General features: G+C 38.4%; 2 protein-coding genes and 1 long non-coding RNA gene across 3 annotated transcripts in view; 1 reads left to right on the top strand and 2 right to left on the bottom strand.

The window, feature by feature from the left end:
* cnksr2b (connector enhancer of kinase suppressor of Ras 2b) overlaps positions 1–18,922 on the bottom strand; it is a 33,430-nt gene extending 14,508 nt beyond the window's left edge. The window contains 5 exon segments of the mRNA XM_057359711.1: positions 127–168; positions 2,010–2,097; positions 5,066–5,268; positions 12,759–12,922; positions 18,358–18,922. Coding sequence (XP_057215694.1) covers positions 127–168; positions 2,010–2,097; positions 5,066–5,268; positions 12,759–12,922; positions 18,358–18,421 — 561 coding nt within the window. The 5' untranslated portion in view covers positions 18,422–18,922.
* Positions 18,923–21,212: 2,290 nt separating this feature from the next.
* On the top strand, positions 21,213–25,485 carry nlrc3l1 (NLR family, CARD domain containing 3-like 1). The gene is made up of 7 exons (XM_057359715.1): positions 21,213–21,418; positions 21,709–21,901; positions 22,118–22,216; positions 22,636–22,734; positions 22,923–23,052; positions 23,186–23,426; positions 23,500–25,485. Exons 2-7 carry the CDS (start codon positions 21,750–21,752, stop codon positions 25,083–25,085), a joined length of 2,307 nt encoding a protein of 768 aa, XP_057215698.1. The 5' UTR covers positions 21,213–21,418; positions 21,709–21,749; the 3' UTR covers positions 25,086–25,485.
* A 455-nt stretch (positions 25,486–25,940) lies between these two features.
* Positions 25,941–26,829, bottom strand: LOC130569837 (uncharacterized). The gene is made up of 3 exons (XR_008964901.1): positions 26,804–26,829; positions 26,504–26,642; positions 25,941–26,329 (listed from the first exon to the last, which is right to left on the bottom strand). It is a non-coding gene; the product is annotated as an uncharacterized LOC130569837 (long non-coding RNA).
* Positions 26,830–27,251: the final 422 nt, after the last annotated feature.

The raw sequence follows: 27,251 nt of genomic DNA, 5'->3' as shown, positions 1-27,251 counted from the left end.
CACTCTCCTCACACAACACTCCGTCTTGCGTTCTCTCTCCACTTTCTATTTTTGAAGGAGCTAGATCAGAAAAGTTTTATGTAAATTAACTACGTGGTTGTGTAAGAATCTAAATGTTATTCTTACCACATGCAGTATCTTATTTTCTGTCTCATACACTGTGCCGTCCTAAACACAAAAAGAAAAATGACATTTTAATGATCACTTTCTCATTTTTAAGCACTAATGATCCCATTACTGAAAAGTTACAGATGTGGGTAACACTTCATTATAAATTTCATTAACAACAAACATTACATTTACTGATTTTTTTTCTCATTCAGTATTTTCAGATTTCAACATTACTTTCCGTTAATAATATCGAAACTTCTATCTGTGAAACAAAACAGCTATTAAGGCATGTTTCCAAAAACATTTTTTAATCTTATTGCAAATTGATTTTCCTTTTAAGAATAACATTTTGTTCTGTTTACAGTACACTTAACTCTAAAAGTCCCTGTGCAATAATGCATTTCTAATAAATGTATTTCAATTAAATGTATAGGTTTTAACAAAGCAAAAACATTCCCGAAGATAATGTTTTTGCAACATTATACAATGCCTAACAATTCATTTGTTAATGTGCATTTCAATAGTTACAAACGCCTTTAATTCATGTAGAATTCATATCATCGCTGTCCTTCCGAAACCTCTGATGTCCAAATTTGCTGTTTTTCAGGAAGTGGAAAAAACCCTGTACTTAAAAAAAAAATACTCTGTTGTCAGAGTTGACAAGCACTTTTATTAGGCTACGTCTTATTGGTTAGACATTTGCAAAACCTAGTGAAAAAAGGGTGACTAATAATAACGATTTATGTGAAAGAATAGCACAAAATTGAGATATGAGGTTTCAGAAGGACAGCAGCGATAAATAACTAAATCATTCCACAAAGTTTGTTTAATGACACATAAATGCACATTATCATTAAATGAAACCCCGATATGAGCTATGAACACATAATATCATTCTGCTCTAATGGGAAAACTCAGCTTCACGACATCTTCGATGGGAAACTGAATGTTGCCTGTAGGATACAGGAAAAGAAGATTTGTTTGCTGCTCCAGAGTCTTGCACCTATCTGAAATAGCCAAAGGCAGCAGACAGCTGAGGAGGAGATGAGTCATCCTCCTACACCGAACCTGGTGCAATGCTTTCTCTTCCTCCTCTCATCTGCCCATTTCCTCTCCATCTCTATGCTTAATGCTAGTCTGATTCGTAGCAACCGGTGGGTGAAGGAGTTCGGAAAACTCCTTGGTCACATTTGACTAATATGAAGCGATTGGGAATCTCCCTCCATGTGAAACCTACACGCCGTCTAATGCAAAAAACGGTAATGAAGAAGAGAGGCCAACTTTAAATAAAGTTTGAACGTGTAATGCAGAATACAATATGTGTGACTTTCCACACTCGTGCGTGTTCCACAGCAAATATCATTAAGGGTTGCTTCTAAAGCTTTACAAAATCTTTATTACATACATTCTAGGTCTTTTCTCACACTTGGGACAGTCTGTCCTTGCCCTCAATGGCCCATGCAAGAGCAGCACTATTTCAAACCAGGACAGCAAAAAAAAGGCAGCAGAAAAGAACCTTCTGCCCTAGAAACATTATCCTGCTTTCCAAGCACATCCTCGGTTTCAGACATAGAGTGCTAAAATATGGCATAATGTCACTGTGGGTTAAAAAAAACTTGAAACTTTGCATTTATTAAGGAATTTAATTGAACTATTCACTCATCTTCCTGGCACCACATTATTTGTGCTTGAGCTTCTGGCTTCAAAAAGACGTTCTATATAAGGCCATATGGACAACAATTATGATAGTTTGTGGTGCCTTTTGACATTTTTATAAAATCTCAGTCACCCATCTACATTTTTGTTTCATACTGTAGATGAAAACAAATACAAAGTTTGAACAGGAAGGTCAGCCAATAAAAAAGTGTTATATAATAGATAAGTGTTTGTGTCCATACCTGCTGAACTATTGTGGTGAGCTCTAGACACAGCTGAATGACATTATTCCTAGTCATGGAGTAATCTGCAACGGCAGCAAACGGAGACCTGATGAAGAAGTAACACCTGCCATTAACCATTAGATCACTTCTAATCACAACCACATTGTGTGTCCCACCTCCAGCCTCCACCATTGGACCTGAACTGTGTCTAATTTAAGAGATTCAGTACAGTCACTGTGAAAAATAAGAGCAGGAAGAAGGTGACCTGAGAAGGACGTGGAGAGGCAGGGAGATGAACAACAATAGTGAGAGACAGAGATAGCTGAGAGCAAGAGGAGAGTGCTGAAGAGAGAGTGAATTTCTTGGTCCAATGCACTAATTCAAAAAGGCTTGTGAGGCAAGTGCCACATACAGACATGCAGACATCACTATCCATAGTCTTTATTCAATGCAGCAACTGTACGGTTTAATCTTGTGGTCATTTTGTCAGTTTATTTTTCTTTCCTTTTTCTCTGTGTTTTCCAGTAAAAATATGTGACCCTGTCATTTTTCTGCAAGTTACTGTTTTCTGCATAAAATCATTATGTGAAGAATCGAGATGCACAGATATATCAGCAAATAGTTGGTATCAGCTGATAAAAGCAATTTTTCACACTAGTTTAAAAACAGCCATGATCAGGGCCGATAAATCCTGTCAAATAAAAAGAATTTGCAACCAGTTTGATGTTAATAGTCATTATATGAATTAATAAAATTCAGAAAGTTAAGAATCAGCAGATATCACTCGACTATCGGTGGAGAAATTTAGTATCGGCGCATCTATAGTAAAGAACAGTCAGTGAAAATATAATTTAGATATCTTTTGTATCGGTGCATCTATAGTAAAGAACATTCAGTGAAAATATCATTTTAATATTGATTGAGCAAGGCCATGTCAACGACTGAAATCATAATGAAATTAATAGTTGAAATCGGGTAACAGTTAAAATTAGTCACATATGTAAATATGCATAAAACAAGACATTAAAATAATTTAAAAAAATCTTGAAAATGTAATTTATTCAAATAATGTTTATGCTTAATACAAATGTACATAAGAATTGTGGTGCTGTCATGATGTCATCATAGAACATGTGCTGCAACTAAAGTCACATGATCCATGACTAGTTGACAGACCCAAGGCGTCGACTAGTCGAATAGCTGGTGCAATACCTAACATAAAAATCTTCTAGTCCCTACAGCAGGGCTAGTAAACTGGGGCCTGCGGGCCAAATGGGGCCCGCCAATCATCTTCACCTGGCCCGCCTTAACATTTCAAATAAGTGGAGAGAGGTGTGCTTAACAAAGATGTGCTTTAAGAAATGCACGTCCTGAGACGCCACATCTTTGAAAGTTCAAAAATCCACGGCTCATAACGATATATTGACGTCTTATAAATCTGATCGGTCTGTCAAATGTTTTTACAACGTTCTAATCCACAGCCACAGGCAGTCAGTTTGCACACGTCTTGTGCCCTTGAAAGTAACTGCAGGAAGGGTACACCACGTGAACAGTTGTCTCAGAAAAGGGAAAAACCGTGTTGTTTTTAATACTGTATTCATTATGTATGATTTAAACGGCTATATTTTTTCAAAAACAGCTGTTCATCTCCCTCCAGAACTTGCACTACAAAGGATCTGCCCTTCTAAGTGCATGAGGCAAATGAATGCGATTGGCATTCACCCGAAGATTCGATAATAGCGTTCAGTTTCTTGCACAGATCATTTGATTCACTTTATACGACGGCAGTTTAAGGTCACAAGGGGCAGGGGTTACTTTTGTGCTGAATGTATTAGCGTTTTTGACTTTTATTGATTTAACTTTCATTAATTTAAACAAATGTCTTCATAAATATCTTCTTGAAAAACAATGCCACTCACATCTTGGATGTACTGGGGGGCGAGTAAATTAGCAGCAATTTTTGGGTAAACTAACGCAATTAAAAAGCCAACAATTAAATATCATGAAAAGGCAAAAATACTGGATGCAATATTTGTGTGCATGTTTTAATATATGACCTATAAATAACAGCAACAAAAACAGTATAAAAGGAACAAAATGCAATAAATAACACAAATACAAAATAACAGAAGAAATGAGGATATGGTAAAAAAACTAGCACGCATCCTATTTATACTTTTGGAAACTGGCCCTCAAAGAAATGTAGTTGAAGACCCTTGTTCTACACAAAGGTATCATTTATCATTATAAGCACACTGAAAACACATAATCTGCTTTTTTACTTATTTCAGGTAAATTACACTTCATAACGAGACTGTAACAAATGTTAGCCGATCACCTAGAACCACACTCCTGCTGTCACCCTTGAGAATAACTGATGGCCATAAATATTCCATGGGCACAGCATCAGATTAATTGATCCCTGGAATTATGACCATGTTTGGAACTCTGCGCCCTGCTCTAACAAGGAAAAGCGAGAGCTTCATCCGATGTGGGAATTAATGCAAGGTCCCATGCACTTGAGCGGTAAACACATGCGTCGAGCAGACACGCTGGCCGCTTTCAGGGCCAATATAGCCTACTCAGAAACAGAGAAGAGTTACTGTGCGTAAGCTTTTTACTCATCTTTTGTTTGTCAGCTGATTGCTCATGGGTGTTGCATAAGGAAATCAGCATGATTGTGACGTCTGTGGCCTCTCGCATGACCTCACTGATGAGTTTAACACAATAGAGCCTTTTATCGGTGATGAGTGGTCATGTGACCATACGCAGGGAAGATAAAGGAACGGTGGTACTGAGGATGCTTTGACTCGGCTTTGTGTTTTCTTGTACATGAATATATACAGCAGCATTGTTCAATGTTTGGGAATTTTGAGGTTTAATTTGATGGTGTGGGTAGGGTGTGTTTGTTCTAAGCAGATGTGCCATGATAAAGTGACAAGTAATGTCTTTTTTGTCCTAATCAGAGTCAGGACATTTTGTCTATCGGTTTCTATTTCTGAGATGTTGTGCCGGATAGCCCCGCCCACTGTGAAATCTCATTGGTCCAAAACCCAACTCTTTGCAAGACTAACCTATCTAGCCAAGCCAGCAGGCCCTTGGCGGCAGCGATGAGGTCCACTACGGAAGTGAGAAAGTCGTTAGGAAGTTTTCGGGTGGCTCTGCCATCATAGTGACCTCCCCTTCGCCGACCCGTTATGAAGTTCTGCAGGTTCTTGGCTGATGCGTTCAGCTTATGGGTCAGGGTCTTCAGGTTCTCTGTTTCAAGTCCATAGTTCTGAACAAGACAGAAAAAAATAAAACAAAAGAGAAAGATTTAGTTAGGAAAGTGAGGAGGGAAAGTTTCTTCAGGGTCTGTATGTGAAGGTATGTGACGCGTCTACGGGGAAACATTTTTTGAAAGAGAGGCAGAAAGTGGTTTTAAATAATAGACGGTGAGAGTGTAAAAGTGGAGGAGACAGGGCTCAGAGTCACGCAACCTGCTCAAGTTTTTATGAACCAAAACACGTTTAACACACCACTATGCTCTGAGGAAAACGTACAAAATACTCTTCTAGAAAGATATATGTTGTGCAACACAGAGGTAGCATAACAATAAAATCTAAAAATAAATAAGTAGGGTCCAAAGGTTTGAGAATACCAGTGACATTTCTTCTATTTTGCATTCTTCAATTCTAAAGTAAAAATAATCCTATTGCATTACTAACAAAGTTTACATTAATAACAGAATTTCTTTCAGAATGTTTGCATTAATGTGCTGCACAAGTTTGTGCAAATCCTTCTATGTTTTCCCAACATTATTTGAAAATTTCCCAAAGAGGGTATATGCATCAGTGTAAGCAAAAGATCTGATCTTCTGTTGAAACACGTTTATTTTATTAGTTACCTAGAAAATGCTAAATCTCAATTCTATTAAAAAAAATTGTATATGTAAAAAAATTGCTTTACTATTTCATTTAATTATTTTTATTTCTAAAGTTAATTTAATTTTTAACTGTATATGAAAATTATATAAATATGAAAAATTATATAAATAAAAGAAAACATGATTAGGGCTGTCAAACAATTAATCACGAATATTTGCATGCAGAATAAATGTCTGTGTACTGTGCATATACATTTTGGATATTTAGGAAAATTACATGTATTTATATTTAGGAAATATTACATGTATTTATATTTACCAATAATTTAAATGTTTATTCATTTTTATATTTTATATTTTTTCCTAAATATATGCATGTGTGTATGTGTCTATAAATACAAAATTAATATGGACAGTACACAGACATATCGTCGCCTTGGAATTATAAGGTTCTATCTGCGGTCTGAGTAGTTTTGAGATATTGAGCTTCAAAGTTTTTGCATTTCATATGGCAAAAATGATATGAGGAACAAATCTCTTTTATACATGAAAAAGACAGAGACCCTAAATGTATTCCAAATGTACGATATCAACATTTTCTGAAATTTGTAAAACTTTTTTTTTTTAAACCTTCTGATTCTAAAAAAATCACTTTCGGTTTAGAAAGGTTCTATCTGCAAAACATTCATTAAAGCAATACATTTTCAAGCAACACAAACAATTTACTTATAACTTTCGTTAAAACATGAAATTAGTGTATAATAATGTGTAAAAAGGTACATTTACATGGATTTTATGACACTTATTTCATATTTTAGGATGCTTTTTTCTTGTTCAAGTTCTAAGCATAAAAGGCCGTGCTAATTGTTGTATCAATGTTTTATCCACAGAAGGTGGGACAGATGAAAAAACATAATAATGTTTATTGTTGTAATCAAGACACTTGACATTGTTGACTATTTGGCAATAACTGCATTATGAGAGTCTATGTAAACACAGGTATTAGGAAGTTAGCGCTGCTGGCTAGTGTTGTGTCTATAAATATATTAAAATATCTCCTCAACAAAACCTAAAACAAAAAAAAACTGTCGTTTGAGATGTTCTCGTTGACAAGAGTATCAGTAAAACAGTCAACTTTAAGGATTCTTTTAAACATTGTTTTGTGTTGCACTGTTTCCTCAGATATTCCCCTGTGACTGAGGAGTCTGTCACATGACAAAGAAAGCTGATCCTGATTGGTCCTCTTGTGAGCATTTAGAGTGCTGATTGGCTCTTGCAGATAGAAACTTATAGCACCACATATAATTTGATTCTGTAGATAGAACCTTTTTGTTTTCTTATAAAAAGTCTCAAAATGCACACATAAAAAAAACATGGCATAATGTAAATAAATTGTCACAGAATAAGAATATGTGAATAACTCAATTTTGACCAAAATGTCAGATAGAACCTTATAATTCTAAGGCAACGATATATCATATAAACACAAACTTTTGTTCTGGATGCGATTAATCGTCATACCTGTATATTATATACTGTAAATATGATATAAGCTTTTTTTATTTGCTTATGAAATTTAAATGAAAATGTTTTTGAGTGATCTACATTAGGAAATATTCACTGCTTGTAGTGACTAGTTAGAGAAAATAAAAATAAATGTTGTATATTGGTGGCCAACGTGACAAACAATTTTATTTGTCTACCACAAATAAAATTGTTTGTCACACTCAAAAACATTTTCAAACAGGCGCCAGCCATCAGGCCTCTGTCAACCCGGAACTATGAGGGGAGTCTAACTAAACACGTCTTCAAGCTATTCTACTGCTAAAAATGTTGACCCTGAGCCAATGGATTCAAGCAAACGGCTCTTCCCTGGACCCAAAGGGCTTACTACACATGTACACTATACACAGCACCCCTTCCCAAAATGCCTCACTGCACATATAGTAAAAGCCGGGAGGGGTCTGTCATGCAAGAGGACTAGCATGAGGGAAGGATGAGTAATCATATTTAATGCAGCAGGGCTCCATGTTGGACAACCCCAGCCACGTATTACATAAGAGGCTTTGAGGCACTAGCTGGGCTTAAGCAAATGACATAACAAGCGGTGAGAACAAAGCGATGAATACGGGGGCCAGTTTGCTTGAGCACCGGCTATCGTGCAGCCCCACATTCTGCCTCCTTTTCATGCCTTCTTCCGTCATCCTCTGAGAACTGCTGTGTTCCTTCACTCACTCGATGCCTCACTCTCCCTCTGTGCCTTTATCTCCTGTTTTAATTTGTAATCCTTCTCTCCCCCCAAATGCTGCCAGTTTTCTTCCCACTCTGCCCACACATTCTTTCAGTCATTCCACCTCTCTTTCCCTCTTTCTGCGTCGTCAGCCTGACAGCGAGAAATGGATTGATAATCTGTGGGATTTTCAGGGATTTTAAGTGTTTGTTTTGGCTAATATTACATGCACGGAATGCAATCACCATAAACATACAAACAGCATGGGCAAAACACATTAAGTGTTTTGAGAATAAGGGTAATATCTTAAAGGTCCAGTGTGTAATTTTTTGAAAGATCTATTGACAGAAATGCAATATAATATACTGTACATGTCTTCAGAAGTGTATAAAGACCTTAAATAATGAAGCGTTATGTTTTTATTAACTTAGAATGAGTTATTTCTATCTACATACACCGCGGGTCCCCTTACATGGAATTCGCCATGTTGTTTCTACAGTAGCCCTAAACGGACAAACTGCTCTACAGAGCGTGTTTCGTAAATATGTTATCTCCATCGGCAAAGAAGCAAAAACATGACGACATTTTAGTTCTGTGTCAGCCTCTATAGTGCTTTGAAAGGGAGGGGTGGAGTGAGCCGCTGGTTGCAATTGACCCTTCGCAAAACCCTGCCCCCCTTCGTTCCTGTTGCTATGTCCGACAAGCTTTCGGCATCAGCCATGCGCTCCCAATGTAAATTTGTGCACTCTCTGGGGAAATAGTTTTTTAAAGAATTTCTGGAAAAATGACACGCTGATTTCAGACAGAAAGGTCTGCAATATAAATTTGAGGGATACAATCAGGATTTGAGATAACTGTAACAATAATTACACCTATATTTGCATCCACACCAGGAGACTATAACGTTACGTTAATTCTAAACTCGTGCGATGCTGTAGGCTACTACTGTCACAAAAATGGATGTATACAGTAGCTAACCTAAATGTGGTTTATTAAGTGTTTATATTTACTCCGAGATGTGTAGTATTGACAATTTTAGAGAGAGAGTAACTTCAGGCAGAGTTTTGGTCGGCTGTGATCCTTCTTTGTGAAAATGAAAGTAAACTTTTAAATATTAGTTCAGTACAGAAAAGAATAACACTCCATCAGTGTCTTAATCTTAATTTGTGTTAAATTCAACAAACACAGTACAGCTGCTACTTTGCGACTTCATTGCTGAAAACGTCTTTCCTTTAAAGGAGAGGTTTCTTGCTACTTTTACACAAATGTAATATAAATCTTAGGGGTCCACAGAATGTGTATGTGAAGTTTCACCTCAAAATACACCTCAGATCTTTTATTATACCATGCCCTAATTGCCCAGTTTTGCATGTGAGGAGAAACGCGCTGTTTTGGTGTGTGTCTCTTTAAGTGCAAATGAGCTGCTAGTCTCCGCCCCCTTTTCACAGAAAACTCAGCCAGGGTTTAGAGCCAGTGTTGCCAGATTGGGCGGGTTCCCGCCCAATTGGGCGGTTTTGAATTTGATTGTGCGGGTAATAATTGGCTTGGGCGGGTGGACAAAATTTGGGCGGGTTTGAAACATGTACATTGTATAGGCTTATTATTTAACAAAACCCAAGTGTGCGTATACTCCATCCAATTACTATCGTGACGTTACTAAACACGCCCACTGACGAGGTCACGAGTGATAGTTTGCCACCGCCAAAGACAGTTTTGCAACCGCCAAAAAAGAAGCAGCAGCCAGCACTCAGCGGGAAATATAAACAGTCAATATGCCGAAGTGATTCTGAAAAGTTGCGTTCAGCTGTGTTCTTCAGCATCCTGTCAAGTTACAACCCTGTTACTGTTCTGCATTTAAAGGTAGGCTTAAATCTCCCTCTCTCTCTCTGTCTGTCTGTCTGTCTCGCTCTTACTTACTTACACACCTGTTTATAATGAGTAAATGTAGTAATAATTATACTTAAATATAGTAGTAGTAAATAATAATAGTTAAAATAATAATATTTGAAGTATAAAATATAATTTCAATACACATTGTTGAACTCATTATTAGATTTTTTTTTAGATTTAGATTTAGATTCAATTTATTGTCATTGCACATGTACGAAGGTACAAGGCAACGAAATGTGACCTCTGCATTTAACCCATCCAGAGAGTAGTGAACACACGTACCCCCGGAGCAGTGGGCAGCTATCACTGCAGCGCCCGGGGAGCAAGTAGGGGTAAGGTGCCTTGCTCAAGGGCACCTCAGTTGTTACCCGCCGGCCCTGGGAATCGAACCGGCAACCTTCTGGTCACGAGTCCGACTCTCTAACCATTAGGCCACAACTGCCCCCCATTAATGAATTGGGTATGTGAATGATCTTTAAACTAAATCTACACTGTAAAAGTGCATTGTGTGTGGTGTGAGGGCGGGGCCATGGGCCAAAGATGTGAAAGTCTTATGTTGTCATTTTGTTACTGTGGTTCCGTTGCTGCTGGTGTATGTCGCTAGCCATAGCATGGTACATTAATTGTGGCATTTACAATAGCTAAATATTGATCAAATTTAACCAAATATTAATCAATTATTTTGGGTGGTTTTGGACAGTTTTTGGGCTGGAAACCTTCAACTCTATCTGGCAACACTGCTTAGAGCCTGTGCTTCCATCGACAAAAGAAGGGTCACATAAAGCGAATGAGAGAGCTGTTTCCGTCTTTAAACACCAAACACATTGTTTTCTAAAAGCGAACAGACTCCTAACAAAGGTGTCATGTTTTCTACATGCGAAAGTACCCATGACAGACCCATCGCGTGTTTACAGACCATACACTGTCGTGATTCTGCCTCGTCGTGTCATGTCTTTCTTGATCTTGTGGTAGAATCACGGCAGGATCCCTTGTTATGTGTGGAGAGAGTCATTTTGACCCTGTCGGCCTTCGATACTCTCTCCGGTCCTTGTCTGTGTTCCCGCCCTTTTGTATCTCTCGTTATTGGTTGTTTATTAGTTCATACCCCACACCTGTTCCCCTTTGATTTGTCCCTCTATTTAATGCCCCTGTGTTCTCTGTCTGGTGTCGGATCATTGTACATTATGTTGCACTGTGTCGTGTGGGTGAGTTCTTGTCTTGTTAGTTAGTCTAGTTTGAAGTGTTATTAGTTTAGTCTTGTCAGTTTAGTTAATCTTGTTCTTGTTTCTCTGTTTTGTTATGTTTACCCCCACGTGGGTCTTTGTTTTGAGTTTGGTTAATTATTTATTAAAAGTCTTGTTAACCCCTTACCCGCTGTCTGCGTTTGGGTCCTCTCTCCTTGTAACTGTGTCTCACCTCACCCGAGAGTCTTGACAATACACACTGCTTTCTATAAGTGAAGATACTCAAGACAAACGCGTTTTTTCTAAGTGAAAGTAACGTTACACATGACAATCCCGTTGCGTGTTTACAAGCCATACACATTGCTTTCTATGAGTGAATGGACAAAAGTTTCCCTGAGGTCTTACTTAAAAAATAACGGTACTTACAATGTCTTTATTTGCAGCTTTGCCTCGTTCAGTCTGGTGGATTTACATTGAAAACAAAATAAATCCATTGCTCTCCTGTCAGGCTGGGAACAGTGTTCTGTGCTGCTCTGTGCAGCCAACAACACAACACTTAGCATGCTTTGCTCTGCTTTGCTTAATTTTGCCATGGTGTCGGAACTAATTCACATATGTCGCTTGCGAAAACAACAAATGGCAGCAGCGCCATGGGTGGACACATTCAGAAAAGGGGGCGGTAATATTATAATAAGAACGACCTACGTCAGAAAGCGAGCGAAATCTGAACGGCTCGTTTTCTCACAGGCTTGCAGAGATAGGCTCACGTAAACAAAGTTACTGGATTGTCATTTTTCACGTTTTCTGAGTTGGTAGATGCACCAGACACCCGATTATAGCACTTAAACATTGAAAAAGTCAGTTATAACTTAATTGTCGTTTATCTATATAGAGTGAACGTCCATTAAAACTGGGTATATATCTCTCTGTTTACTATTACAATAATTAAAAAGCTATTTTTTCATATTAATCACCAAAGCTCAACGATGGCAAGTTTTGTCGGACTGGTTTGTTTGTCGGACAAAATGGTGGTCAGTCACGGGGGCACATAATGTCGCTTTTATGATTGGTCAGATTTCCTGTCAATCAAACTGCTTGCGAAGGGTCAATTGCAACCTCACCGCTAGACAGCGCTAAATTTCATACACTGGACCTTTAATGGGATAACCGAGAAAAGGGGGCGACTCAATTATACTGACCAAATGTGCATACGTGCACAGTGACTTTAGAAAAATAACTTTATTAAAAAACTGTTATAAATAGTAAATAATTGTTCAACTTGCATAGTAAAGGTATGACTAACTCGGTTGAAAACATTATAGGCAACATGCTTCTGTCTAATTTAAAAGTTGTTATAGGGACAGTTAGATTTGGGAATTCTCACAGATACATCTCTTTGTCATATTTATATCAGTAATATTAATAACAGTGGCAGTTTAATAATAATAATAGTGGTTTACTATAAATTCTGCATTACACTTCCATAGAGAAAAGCATTACCCCCCATATTGCTGTACAACTCACTTGCCCAAGCTGAGTAATTGCAATATGGTTTCACTGAGAACACAATGTACCTTTGTGTTTGTGTATGTGCTCACCAGTGCACAGAGAAGGTCCACTGCCTCCAGAATGAGCTCCTGGTGGCCAATTCGAGAAACGCCCAGATCTTCAAGCTCTTGATGTGTGATTCTCAAAAGCTGTTCCCCACCCACCTTCTCCTGCTCAAAGTTCTTAATGTACTGCTGAAGACAGTCATCCAAACCTTGAAGAAACAAAAAATGAAGACATTATTCAATCTGCTAATCTAATGTATCTCCTCAATACATCCTGGTCCATTTACAGCCTGATTTAGTTATAAAATGATTAAATAGGACTAGACAAACACAAAGTAGAGATTATGGGAAATTACAGCCTTGTCTACTGACTGAGTGTGTATACCACAAATAAAGTTTTTTTGGATAGCAATGAGATAGTATGAGGGTCTTGGCACACAGGCCTCATTTTGCACACAAGAACTTTGAAACGCTTTGCTGTCATGAGCAGACGTCAGTGGATTTCAAGCACTTTTTGTCACAAATAAGGGAAAACCTGTTTGGCAGGAGGTAGACGTTGTCTGGGAAACACAGGCCTCCCTCGTGCACCCAACCCTTCATCTTTACTGATGCCTCAAAACGCTTTTCTTCTTCCACAGATTCAGCAAACACAAACTCATATAAAAAAAGATCAACAGAGTCGCAGAGATTTGTACACATGCAACAAATCAAAACATAATATAGCAAAAGAAACTCGACGGAAACAATAACCAATTCTTGAAATTAGGATCACAGTAGGCCTAAGAGCAAAATCCAGCACCTGACAACACATTTGCTTTAGCATTTTCCACGTGCCCTCAGCACTATTTTCTCAGTCCTTTTTCCGCAAAAGATGAATTCCCTGCGCTTTCTCTCTTGTTAGCTTTCTTTATACTATATACCTATCTGTATGAGCATTTCATAACAAAAAACAAGCTTACAGAGCATGTCAAATACCCCATTCAACACATAACATCTCCGGCAGCTGCACGTTGCACATATTTAAAGTAGAGTAAGAAGAAAGTTACAAATTTCTACTTTCGGCAAAAGAGCTGAAAGCAAGCATTTGGCTTTGCAAGCTATTTAGGGGCTTAACGAATCCACTTCTTTACCAGGCTGATCTAAACCCGTTCCGAATGAAGGAATCATCAAAGTTTGTCACTGTATGTTGCTATAGAGATGGTACAGCGACGGGGAAAGCATTTGAGCAGGACCTCATTACCAAGACAAAAAAGGCAATGAGATGAGAAGCTTATGTGTGAGATTTATGTCATAGACGAATAAATAAATAAATAACCAGCAATGCAGCATCTAATACTTTTATCAATGAAACATTCAGAGATTCCTTTATGTGACATTTGTATTGTTATGCTATTCGATGTTAATATTCGACGGAATATTATTATTAAGATTCTGAATTGCTCACAGCTCTGAGTCGCAAGGGTTTGATAGATACAGATTCACAAGAGACCCTACCACAAAACTAGTTGGGACTGATGTTAAATCCTAAACTATCTGATAAATTGGAAGATAATGCATTGTTCAGAAAACTTTCACAATTATTATAAAAAGCAACATGAAAGTAAGTGTTCATGAAGTGTTCTTCAGAGCAGTTCAACTAATCCTCATAGTGAAGCGTGCTCTCCCTGCGGCTGACACAGAAAGTGCCTGTGTACACAAACAGTAAACTCATTGATAAGGAGGACATTAATCTGCTGTTAATTGCAGCCGCTGTGGCTAAGTTGTGTTAAATACTACAAAGAAGAGCACAGCACATTCATGTGCGACCATTTATCTCTGTCAAGTGAGGCGGGTGGTCGGCCAGCAGCTAGAATCGAAGAAGATATAGCATGTGCAAGTAGGTTAAGAAAGGAGCACCGTATGAAAAGTTGCACTTTTAAAGCAGCTTAAAAGCCGGTCCACTTCAAATGTGACCCGAAAACCTTTTATCTGCCCTAAATCTATGAATTGGCATGACCCAGAACAATGAGGGATTGGGAGCTTCGTAACTGTAAAAATAATGGATGTTTACACACTCTGCCAAATGACCCAGATGAAGCGCACACACACGAAAAAACATTAAAGGGACAGTTCACCCAAAAATGAATATTCTGTCATCATTCACTCACCTTCTTTTTATTTTAAACCAGTATGACTTTCTTTCTTCTGCAGAACACAAAAGATATTTTGAAGAATGATGGTAACAGAACAACGGCGGTACACATTGACTTGCATTGGATTCGCAAGAAAAACCACCACAAAAAAAGGTATTTTCCAAAACATTGTGGCCTTAGTTATAGTTTACATATCCGTTATTTTTAAGGCCATCTATATGACAGAATTCTAATTAAGCCAGATTTATATGCATTCAAAACTCACATCCTCACTTTTCTAGAAAACAATCCAAAATATTACTGACTCGTCTTGCACTTGTGGGCATGTCAATTTTTTGTCCAATGAACTGCTTTCTATGAGAACGCTCACTACTAACTAACATATACTCACTACTAAGTAACAGCGCAAAAAAGCCAATCATAATTCAGAAATTCAAATCTATGGGCTATTTTTAAAAATGGGATGACCCCTTTTGATATGAGCCCTGCACCATCTCCCTGTTTCAATAGGATAATTCAATTGACTTTACAGCGCTATGACATTTTTAGATAGGCCATTTATCTGTTATGTCAGGCAGATATCTGCACAATATTGTAACGGCACACAGCTATTGTAGTCATTTCCCAGAGTCTGTCAACAATCCGCACAACAGGCTGTGTCGATATGTGTGAAATCCTCTAGAACAGCTCAGCTTTATTACCACAAAAATAGATTAGTGAAACAGGCATTTAATCAAGGCTATATATGAGCCCCATTGTGTGCACTTTTATTGGATTTGCTGCTATTATTCTACCCAGAATGCCCATGGCACCTCTCACAGGGAGGGCTTCGGAGTGAGTCACAGGAAGCGTCAGATGGGGGCCGTAAAAGAGCACAGAGGGAAGGTCACAGGGCTCTTCTGCATTAGGAAGGTTGCCATTCGGCCCTCAGAGATACCACCTGGGGGCATAATCCCTGAACCGTATTGTTACAGATGCAACAATAATTTCAGTAATCTCAGTATGCTTACATTTAAACAGGAAACACCATGTATTTTTAATACAAGTATGAGTGAATATTATAAACTGTAGGCTATTAGTTACAGTTAACACTCCATACCCCCAATATACTTATATACTACAAAAACACTCAAGTGTGTATCTGATTGAATCAATCACATTACCATCATAAACTCATTTACAGAGTCATAAAACAGGGCATGACACTGGCATGTTAGGCAGGGCAGGGTGGTACTGTACTAACAGTTGTTATTCATCTGATCTCTCTCTTACACTTAATGGCATCCATGTGTAAGCTAAAATAAAAACCTACCCCTCTGTAACATTGTTTTCATAGACTATTTACATTGGGAACATACCGAGATGTACTAAAGGACATACAGTGTATGTGGCACTGTGTGTGACTCAGTGTGCGGGTACGTGGGCAGCATGTAAGCGGACTTTTCATCCATCCAGGGCTGGATTGGTAATCGGACATACCGGGCATTTTCCCGGTGGGCCGATGTACTTTTTGGGCCGAAACGGACGTATGGGCCAGAGAGATGGACGGATTAGAAGCGTGAATCAGGCGCGTGAACGGAACGCGAATGCAATTGCGAATCGGACATGTATGCAGGAAACGCAATGACAGCAGCACAACCTGCCACTCGCAATTTAACATCCTAGTCCAGCCCTGCATACATCTACATACATGTGAATTTAAAGAACAGTTGGTTCTAATATCATGCATGTATTGTGTATGAGCATTGATCAAAAGGCTGTAATAATTGTGTGCATAAACGCATTATCTTCTGCTCCTCCGTGTGTTTAAAGCAGCTGAGAAAGCAGATGCAGGATTTTTATGAACATAACAGACGGTTGTCGCTAAAATTCCCCAGCTTCTTACAACCAAAGCATTAGCCATGTCAAGAAAATGACTGAACCCTACTAGAATTCTCTACAGCCCCTCAGGAAAGGTTAACTTACAGAGCAACAGCACGCACTTGCGGGCATGCTGAGTGCACAAACAGCATAAGAAACTCCTTTTGGTATTCCCTTGGGAAAAACATTTCCCTCTGCTATCTTTTAACCTTCTTTATGATTTCCTTCTTTACATTTACACTCATGCGTTTTGGCAGGGTATATAGGGGGAGATTTTCCTTGGGCCTCTTCAAAAATGTCCAGCTGACAATAAAAAAAAAACCATGAAGTACTTTTTATTTGTATTGTCTATTAAATAATGATCTGTTAATTTAATCACAGAAAACATGCCAAAGTTAGTATGCATGCAATGAATTATGATTATATTGCTAGAAAAATTGTTGCCCATCTAGAATATCTGATTTCCCTGCAGTCCAGCCAGCATAGCACTGGGCCCGATATTAACGCATGCAACAATGTTGTTTACCTAGACAGTTACATTATTTGTACTGCATATATACAGCACAAGGTACAAAGCACATCAGTCACGTGCCTGCGTATGAGCAACAGACGCATGAATAAGTGAATAACACGTGAAAGCCTCCTTCTATGAGCCATCGCCTTATTTACGCAAACGGATCAACACGCCATCTGACACAAACAAAACTCAAGCCAAAGCATCCTCAAACATGGATGGATAACATGCAGTCATACAAGTGCACATTATTGTACATCTAATACAGCTGATTATCATTGAAAAGCACCTGCAGACATGTTCTTACACAGGTACACGGTGTACAGAAGATGAACATGTGTCTTCTGAGTAATCAGAGGGGTGAAAGAAAGTGAGATGCTGATCTACCTTATTAGGAAACACATCTGAAGCAATACAGTTTTTTATTATTATCATACACGGATAGAAAAACGGGAGAGGACCCTTTTTGTCCTTTGAGTCACGAATCACAATAATTGTCTCTTCTATTTTTCCCACATCATTCAGACAGCCTAAAAACCCCACTCAATTACAGTACACCCAAATAATGTTGGTCAGAAAGGGTACACCTTATTCTAATGCTCAAGATTTTTACTGTGTGGTAAAAAGCAACGATTCTAAAACGAGTTTTGAGTTCCCCATAACACCCCCTAAACAAAATAAATGAAATATATATAGATGAATTCTAGTGAACGGACCATTGAGCCATTTGACTGCCAGAGGGAACCCAGCTGATCGCTTAGCCTCCACGTGACCCGTCACTTCGCATTCGGTTTCAGGAGGTGACGTGACTACTCAACCAAATACATTCATTCGCATCATTTATTTAAATACATTCCGATACCTTCGTCATTTTAGGCGTGTCGTTAACATCAAATGTATGTGTCAAATCCTGCTACAAGTACAGCAAAAATCATGACATCTTGAATGCGCGCTCGCGCTTCGCTTGCACGTAACGCTCCTTAAAATGAGTATACGCAGCTCAGACTTAAATGCTGTAACAGCTTGCAAATGTAGCATCTGCATTAAATGGATACAGGCCAATAAATGCAATGAGATAAAAGAAATAACGATTTGTTTTGGCATCAATTGTTACAATAAAACATATGGATGTCAATACCTTTCATCCAATCGACCACCTGGCTGGTTGACCACCTGCTCACAGGTTCCATGACCAGAGCCATTGTGAAAGTTTGTGCAATGGGTGCCAAACAAAGGTACGAAAGATGCGCTTCGGCGCACTCCGATTTCAGCTATAAGATCCGCGCTCAGAGAGAGCTCTGCTTATTCTTCATCATCCGCTGCATGTTTACACTGTAAATTCTGTAGCGGTTCTTGCAAACGAGGCGCTTGTGGTCATTCAAGTTCAATGCATTTCCCTTTATAGCTGCATTCCTTCGCATTCGTCTTTGTGAGACAGCTGTCGAAACATTAGATTTGCCTTGCCCTGTTGCCACGCATTACGCATCATCTTCCTTTCTATCATATTTAATCGCGACGCCTTCGTTTTCTCATCCCATAACAGTAATACTGAAGCACGGGAGAAAAACAACGGTGAATTCACGCAGCTGTCTGCCTCGTCTCCAGGTGTTAGCGTAAACAGTAGTCTGCACGCGCGCCCCTCTCGCGCACTCGTATGACTCGCGCCTCGTCCATTCTTGCCAGTCGATGGCTCTGGCAAATGAGCCGTCATGCAGCGGAAACATCTCCATAATTGAGCTGTGCGCGAACACGATGTACAGCGAAGAGAGTATATCGAAAATGTATAAAATATGAGTGTGTATTTTATCGCGCATGTAAATAGATTACAATAAAGCATTTATCACACCTGACCAATCATAACTTAGCCTATTACTTAACCCTAAAACCCAGGGGAGATGAACAACTAAATGTATTTATTCAATTACACTGACAGCTCCCATGGACCAACCAAGTCAGGCAGGTGCACACCTTCATTTCATCTCATAGATTCCTAGAAATATTTTCATCTCCACACACAAACCTGTGGACACCAGTAGAACAAAAGCAAAACACGAGTTAACTAATGAGATTTTTTAACTGGCGTGAACCACCTAAAATGTTCACCTTCATTTCTTTTCTTTTTTAAACGCCCTCACAAAGACAACCACATCTTCTATAAACATGCACATTTTCTACATTTTCATAAAATGCCATTTGGAAGAGGTCTGTTAAATGCATACTGTTCTCAGAAATGAAATGACCTATAGTCGGGCCTTTGTGCATGATCATTCAAGGGGAAACGTGCAATGCCGAAGGCTGACTTTCATTCCACTAGCCTGTCCCAATTAAGCCAAGAAACACTGTACCCATAGAAACATCTCCACGACATGACAGATAAAACAGCTTGGTTAATTTGACAATGAATTGATCCCACATCGACAACATTAACCCTAGATGGCGCTTACAGAGCTGTATTGTGACAAATTTTTATAGTATTATTTCTAAAATTAATAAATTAATAATGAAACCAAAATGAAAGAAGGATTACACAAAGTAAGGAGTACAGAAAGTAACATGAGGGTAAAACGAGGGCAGTGTGCATTGCTGACAGATGTTCTTATTCCTTGCAGCCTGCAGGGCCATTGAGAGAGGCTTTTAAGGAACAAGGGGAGGAGAAGGATCAAGGTTCAAGAGCTGCTCTATTTAAGACTCAGTCTTCCACCATCTGCACTTAAGACTATAGGGCTTAAACAACTAGTCTATGCATAAGATTGGTGGCATTCAACAGTGGGAATTCAGGCCTTTTAAATATGGATACTAAATCAACTCTTTATATTCACAATGTCACAACAGAGTGTGATCCTTCACCACAGAGGTGTCAGATAACTTTTTAAAACATGGAGTAGAAAAGTAGTGAAGGAAACCAACAAAGTTAAAGTGATAGTTAACCCAAAAATGAAAATTCTGTCATCACTTATTCACCCTCATGTCATTTCAAACCAGTATGACTTTTTCTTCTGCAGAACACAAAAGAAGATATTTTGAAGAATGTTGTTAACTGGCAACCATTCACTTGCATTGTTTTCGTGTCCATACGATAGAAGTGAATGGGTGCCGGCGCTGTTCGATTACCAACTTTAGGTTGACTTTGTGTTCTGCGGAATAAAGAAAGTCAAACAGGTTTGAAATGGCATGTTCATTTTTGGGTGAACTATCACTTTAAGTAATGTAAAAAACAACAAATTATGATTTTGAAAATTACTATGGACCAAAGTATGTATTCATATACTTTGACCACTAGATGGTTTTAATTTGTGCATATCAGAATTTAAACAAATTGTGATAATCCACTCTGCTCAGTACCTTAGCGTTTGATATTCTATGGCATCATTGTTTATCATCTGTCACCAGCACATGGTAAACTTCCATGCTTTTGTTTTTTTTCCTGAAAGTAACAAGAAATAAACTCATTGTTATTACAATGCAGGCAAAAGCCCGAACTAACACAAAATTGCCCATATTAACCTTATGTAAATTATCCAGTGACTCAAGAACATGGTGACAATAGACAATCTACAAACAAAGAACAAACATCAGAACAAAGCCTTGATCTGTTCCCATAGCCACTTAACCCCTGAACAACCACACAGAGAAGTCACATAACAATACACTGTGGCAGGTGGCAGATGAGCTTGCTCTATATCTTACCAAAAAACGAAAACTGACTACTCATTTTTTAAACTTACATAAAAGCCAACACGGCGTGGGACTGAAAGTCAACTTAATCAAAAATGTAACTGGCCACGAATTTAAAGTAGATTTATTACTATCGTTTATTCCTATTTTTATAAGCTCTATATTATCAAATTTAAATAGATAAAACTAATACTTAAAGTAATGTAAATACATTTATTTTTCATGTATAAGAACCCGAAAAATATTTCTAAGTTACAAAATGTTCTTACTGTCCCTTTAAGAAAGAAAGGAAGTCGACAACTTCTTTCAAACCGAAAGTGCTCTGTGCGCCGAGGTTTAGGAACGTACATGTCTAACTTAACCTGGACACATACATGTCTAAAAATAACTACTAACTAACATATTTTTTTAAAAGCTAAAATATGATACTATAGTAAAGCAACAGTTGTTATCATACAGAACAAAACGTTAACCAAACCGAAGTGACTGCTGAGTCAGATGCATCTAACGTTACGGAAATAAAGGTAAAATCAGCACATAGCTTCTGTAGGTAAACTTGTTTCTTGCATCGATATTTTTTTGTCATAAATGAGCAGTTACCAATGTTACAATCAATTACTAAGGTTAGTTTTCTATACAACGTAAGTAACGTTAATCCAACGGCAATGCTAATGTTATATTATAACAAATCATTGTTTTTATGTCCAGTTACGTAATGCTGCAGCCCATAGGCAGATACATGGCCAATTCAAATCAGCTACGGTTACATTAAAACGTAAATGAACCTTGCAATATATGTGTGTCATGTATTCAGGGAAACAACGCAGATTTTCAAACACGGGAAAAGCTGCAGAAATGGAGGACGACGCAGCCGATATGGCGTCTGACAACAGTATACCATTGGGTGTCGGGGCTTCCGCATATGGGAGTGAGAATGGAGAAGAAGAGCTTGACATCATCCCTCAACGGACACTGCCTTTTGTCCTCGGATACTCAGAACCTGTGGGGTAAAACTGTTTTCGGCAATCTGAAATTTCAGCTAATAATGTTTTCGCTTGACGTGTATTTAGGACGCACGCATGTTATGTAAAAGCGACACCTGCTGGTGACATGACGGACACGCCGTAACCCAAATTATATCTGTCACGTTTCCTTACAATGTTAATTAATCAAGTTGTCTTTTCGTATAAACTACATTTTCTTATTTTTCTGACCCTTACCAGACACGTGGAGAGAGCAGAGTCACCCGCTTTAAGCTATTCTTCCTGGCACAGCAACCAGTGGTCAGATTCAGATACATGGCAAGAACCATGTGAAACAAAGTGAGTTTGCGTCACATCTTTATGTACCTACAAGACGAATTTTTGACTGCCCTGCTTAAAAAAACATCACAAAAATTGTATTGATATTATTGGTCTTGATGGAAACTATAGAGTTCGCAGTGGGTCTCTATTTGTAGAACACATTAAATAAAGAAAACAGGAGATGGTTTACAATGGAATCTTGTATTGAAACATTTTAATGTTTTTTAGTAGGGTGGTATGACTTTATAGCTGTATTAGGGTTTGTTTATTGTCCATTTACTGTCTCTGTGTCAAGTAAAGACATCATTGGTCAAATATGCAATGTAATCGGGTGCAAAAAAGGTTTCTTGAATGAGCATCGACTTTGCTCCCTGTGTTCTTTTAGCTTAGGTTGTTGGTCTTGTAGATCCAATTCTCACCATATCATCTTTCCACAGGGTTCATTTGGAAAGGCGAGACTCATCTGCCTCTAGCAGTGTCTCCTTTGATGTTTCTGATGATGATGATGTTAATATGGAGGACAATGTAGAAGAAAGGTACAGTTTCAGGTTTCTGTCTCTCCCAGAGTAAATCAGTTTTATTGTCATTTATTATAAATATCATATTATATTGTTTTAAAACATAGAGGTGGTATATTAGTTATATGAGGTAATTTATAATCTTCATAACAAAGTTTCCAATGTATATATATAAAATATATTCATATATATTATAATATATAAAGCTCAAGGAAGAAAACCAGGTCAAAAGATCGAGGCCAAAAACAACAAAGTGCTCCTGTACCTGTGAAACCAGAGTTACAAGTAGACCCAGAAGCAAGACACCCGGCGATGACAGTGGAATTTGCCTTCAAGGTGAAGCTTGCAGCACGTTGTCGTCTATTCTATTTGAAATCATAACTCATTCAATTTTGATACTAAATCATGCTAAAGCTTTCACAATCCGTCACCATGAGTTGGGAAAACGTATATTTTTGTTTTATTTCAGGCCCTCTCAACCTGCCTACAGAAACTCACAGTAGATGAATTGAAGCGCTTCAGGAAACTGCTTTGGGAGAGATATCCTGAGATCTTTCGTGATCCCCTGGATGGACTTGATCTCGTGAATCTGGTGGATAAAATGCTGGAGCTCTGTGATCTTGAGGTGTCCCTGAATATAACGCTTGTGCTCCTGAAAACCATGAACTTAAAGAGGCTGGTCGAATATCTGGAAGGACTATGCAAGAGAAGTACGTTACATACTTTTCCCACAAAACTGTGCATTTCAGATTGTTGTTTTAAAGTTGTTTTTGTTTCCCACAGTTAAAGTGCGCTACGAGTTGAAATTGACTCTTAAGAGGAAGTTCGAGATGGTACATGAGGGTTTTGGCCAACAAGGACAGCCAGTCCGCTTTGAATCTGTCTATACAGATCTTTACATCTCAGATGGCATTAATGCAGCCGTGAATACCGAGCATGAGTTCAGACCAAAGGTTGAAGACCTTGCCGAGACTGGCAAAGTGAACAGAAAGCCGTTATCATCAAAGGACATATTGGCACCGGAAAATAGAAGGATGAGACATGTGAGGTCAGTGCTAGCCAAGGGAAGCCCCGGATGTGGAAAATCATTAGCAGTTCAGCACTTCATCCTCGACTGGGTGGATGGAAAAACACACCAAGACATTTTCTTCCTCCTGCCTCTGCACTTCAGAGAACTAAACCAAATGCAAGATGAAGAATACACCCTGTTGAGTTTAATAAACGCACTCTATCCAGAAATGAAAGAGGTGGAGACTCTCGATTTTGAGGGCTGCCCGGTTATGTTCATATGCGACGGCTTGGATGACAGTCACATCAACTTCGAATTCCGCAAGACCGTGTATTGGTGCGACTCGAATAGGCCCACGACCGTGCAGGTGTTGATCACCAACCTCATCAGGGGTAATCTGCTCTATAACTGCTCTGTCTTGGTCATTTCCAGGCCGGGAGCTCTCGACGCGATCCCACCGGAACACGTCCACCAGCTCCTGGAGGTACGCGGCTTCAACAACGACCAGAGAGAGGCTTATTTCAGGAGAACGATTGAAAACCAAGCCCTGGCTGAGAGAGTGATCGACCACCTTAAGGCTTCCAAGACGCTGTACATTATGTGCCACCTGCCATTGTTCTGCTGGGTGGCATCGAAAGTGCTTCAGCAACAGTTTCAGACTCTTCCGCCATCAGCCAAGCTGCCAAAAACTCTTACCAATCTCTACACCAGCATGCTGCATTTTCACACTCAAATGTGCATTCAAAAACTGCAGAACAGCCCATCTGAAGAGACCAAAGATGTTACCGCGAACAAACTGCTCATTAAGCTCACAAAGCTGGCATACATCATGCTGGAAAAGGACCAGTTTAAGATGGAGAAAGAGCACTTGGAAGAGATCGATATGGACACTTACCCCGCCGTGGTGTGCAGCGGCCTCTGCTCCGAGTATTACAGAGATAAATTTGTGATGTACACGGAGAGGGTGAGCTGCTTTACCCATCCGACCATTCAGGAATACATGGCCGCTCTTCACGTCTTCTACTGTTTCAGAAAACTAGGGAAGAACGTTCTGGAGTCCAGCAAGTTGAAGGTCTTGAAGGTTTCTTTGTCAGATCTGCTCAAGAGTGCAGTGGACAAGGTGTTATCCTGCAAGAACAGCAACTTTGACATTTTTCTGCGCTTTCTGCTGGGTTTGTCAGTGGAGGCCAACCAGGAGCTGCTCAAGGACCTCCTGCCGATATCTACTAGTTCCAGCCAGCATGCGCGGGAGGAGACGGCACGCTACATTAAAAAGAAAATCAAAGAAAATCACTACCCGGAGAAAAATGAAAACCTTTGGCGGTGCATTGATGAACTAAACCCCCAATTGCAGCGCTGACTTGTTAAAAAGAGAGAGTGTTTGAATGCCACTTGTTGAATCTCATGTTGAAGTTTGGAGAGTAATGGTGTTGCATTGTTTTATACCAGAAAAAGGTGTTGGGGGGAAAAAGAGCCGCGTGTACTGTAGTGGAACTTACTGTTACTCCTGCTTTTTGTATTAAACACATGAAAAACATATTATAATTTATACTTTTTTTTCTTTTACAAAATTATAGTGAGAATGTTGGTGCATAAAATATGTAAGTATGTTAAAATTGTCTTATTTGAACCACAAAAATAAAATGTTTTTTGTGTGCTTCAAATACTGTCTGTTGAAATCTGATGCATAAACAATCTTTGTAATATTGACAAATTCACAGAAATAAAAGTTAATACGGTGTATTTACCAAATACATATTCATGATTATTGCAGTTTACTCAATATAATGCCGTTAAGCAGTTTCTCACTAACCCTGTTATGCATGATTTATGACACTCAGAATGAGTTTTGTTTTATGGCTCTTTGGGAATGAGAAACAAGATTTAAAGTCTACATGAAATGAAAGTTGTGATAGTGTTTTCTTACGAATGGTGACGTACACACTCAGCTGTACAGAAAAATGTAACTAATTTTACGTGAAAAAATGTACACTCAAAAGAATTTGATACATTTTAAAGCTGTGAAATCAATGAAATATGCTGATTAAATAAGCAAATATAAGTAAAAAATCTGAGTAACTCAAATATTTATAGTAGAATTCACCAAAAAATAAGAAGTGTATATTAAAAATATAATTGGTTTATTAAATACTTATTTTCATTAAATAAACTTAATAATATATGTACATTTTAGAGAAATTAACTAGTGGATCTTTAATCTTTTTTAATGTCCCTCTGAAAAAAATCACTTAAATGATTTTAAAGATTAACATAGTCAATAGATTAATATAATTCAATATATGAACAAAATGAGGGTGAATAAATGATGACAGATTTTTTTATGTGAGCTATCCCTTTAACAATGTAGCTGCCTGTAATTATTCGTAATGAATAGACACGCAAACCTTTAGCCTCTCGAAGCTCAATCACCTCCCTTTCTACCATCCAGTGATAACTTGGGAAAAAGATCACATCCTGCTCAGGAGTTTTCACACTTATCATAGAGCAGAACCAGTCATTCTCTGGTAGGAACATATCTTTCTCAAGCCTGACCAGCAGGAGGGTGGCAAGGATGGACTTGGTGGCCACTTTGTACTTCACTTTCTATTCAAGGAAAAATACCATGGTTTCAATATAATTCACATAAGTATTAACAATTTCCAGTTAGCAATCAGTTTTTTATATGAACTTTCTGTAGTGATATCACAAATAAAACCCAATTATACAGATTTTTAAAATTATATAAAGGTACATTTTTCACAAGCACATAAATCTCACCATTCCCATCTTAAAATCCCAAGTTTGGTCCGCTCACTTTCTCCTTGTGTGCCAATCAGAGTAATGAATACATTGTCAAAAGTACCAGCATGGGTCATTGAGCCTGTGGTCACCTCTACCTCATATATTGCCTCCATGCCTCGGAGATAAACACAGTAGGTTAGCTTCATATTATCAGTTTGTTATGTAGACATCATGTTGCACATAAACTGGATAAATTTAGCACTTTAAATTCTGCAGTGTAGACGAATATAAAATACAAATACATATAGATTAGTATGCCTTTTCAAAGCTACGTACCTGATGAAGTTAAGGCACAGCCTGATAGACAGTTGAAATGCGCATGAGAAAAACCTAAGACCCAGCAGGACCCTGCCAAACAGGATTTTCATTCTCCAATAGAGTTCAGGCAACTATTGTGCAATAGGATTGGAATCTATGCGGGTTGTACCATAACATGAAATTAAATACTAACTTAGGGTCCATTAAAATGAAGGACACACACTATTCATACACTAGATTAAAACATGCTTATTTCCTGACTGTTTCATTCTATGAAGACAAATTTGGTTTCTTGTGAAAATTATTTCCTGCATTTGTTATCAATCATATCAGCTTGACTCATGAATATTAATTAGGTGAAGTAATCTTTACTCACAGAAAGTAAGGTAGAAAAAACTAAAAGTGACAGCTGTAGATTATTGTAGCTGCCTTCTTAAGGTATTATACAATTATAGTACATGGTGAT

Source organism: Triplophysa rosa, linkage group LG19, assembly GCF_024868665.1.
Source record: "Triplophysa rosa linkage group LG19, Trosa_1v2, whole genome shotgun sequence".
NCBI lineage: Eukaryota > Metazoa > Chordata > Actinopteri > Cypriniformes > Nemacheilidae > Triplophysa > Triplophysa rosa.
This window is presented reverse-complemented; position numbering and strand designations above follow the sequence as displayed.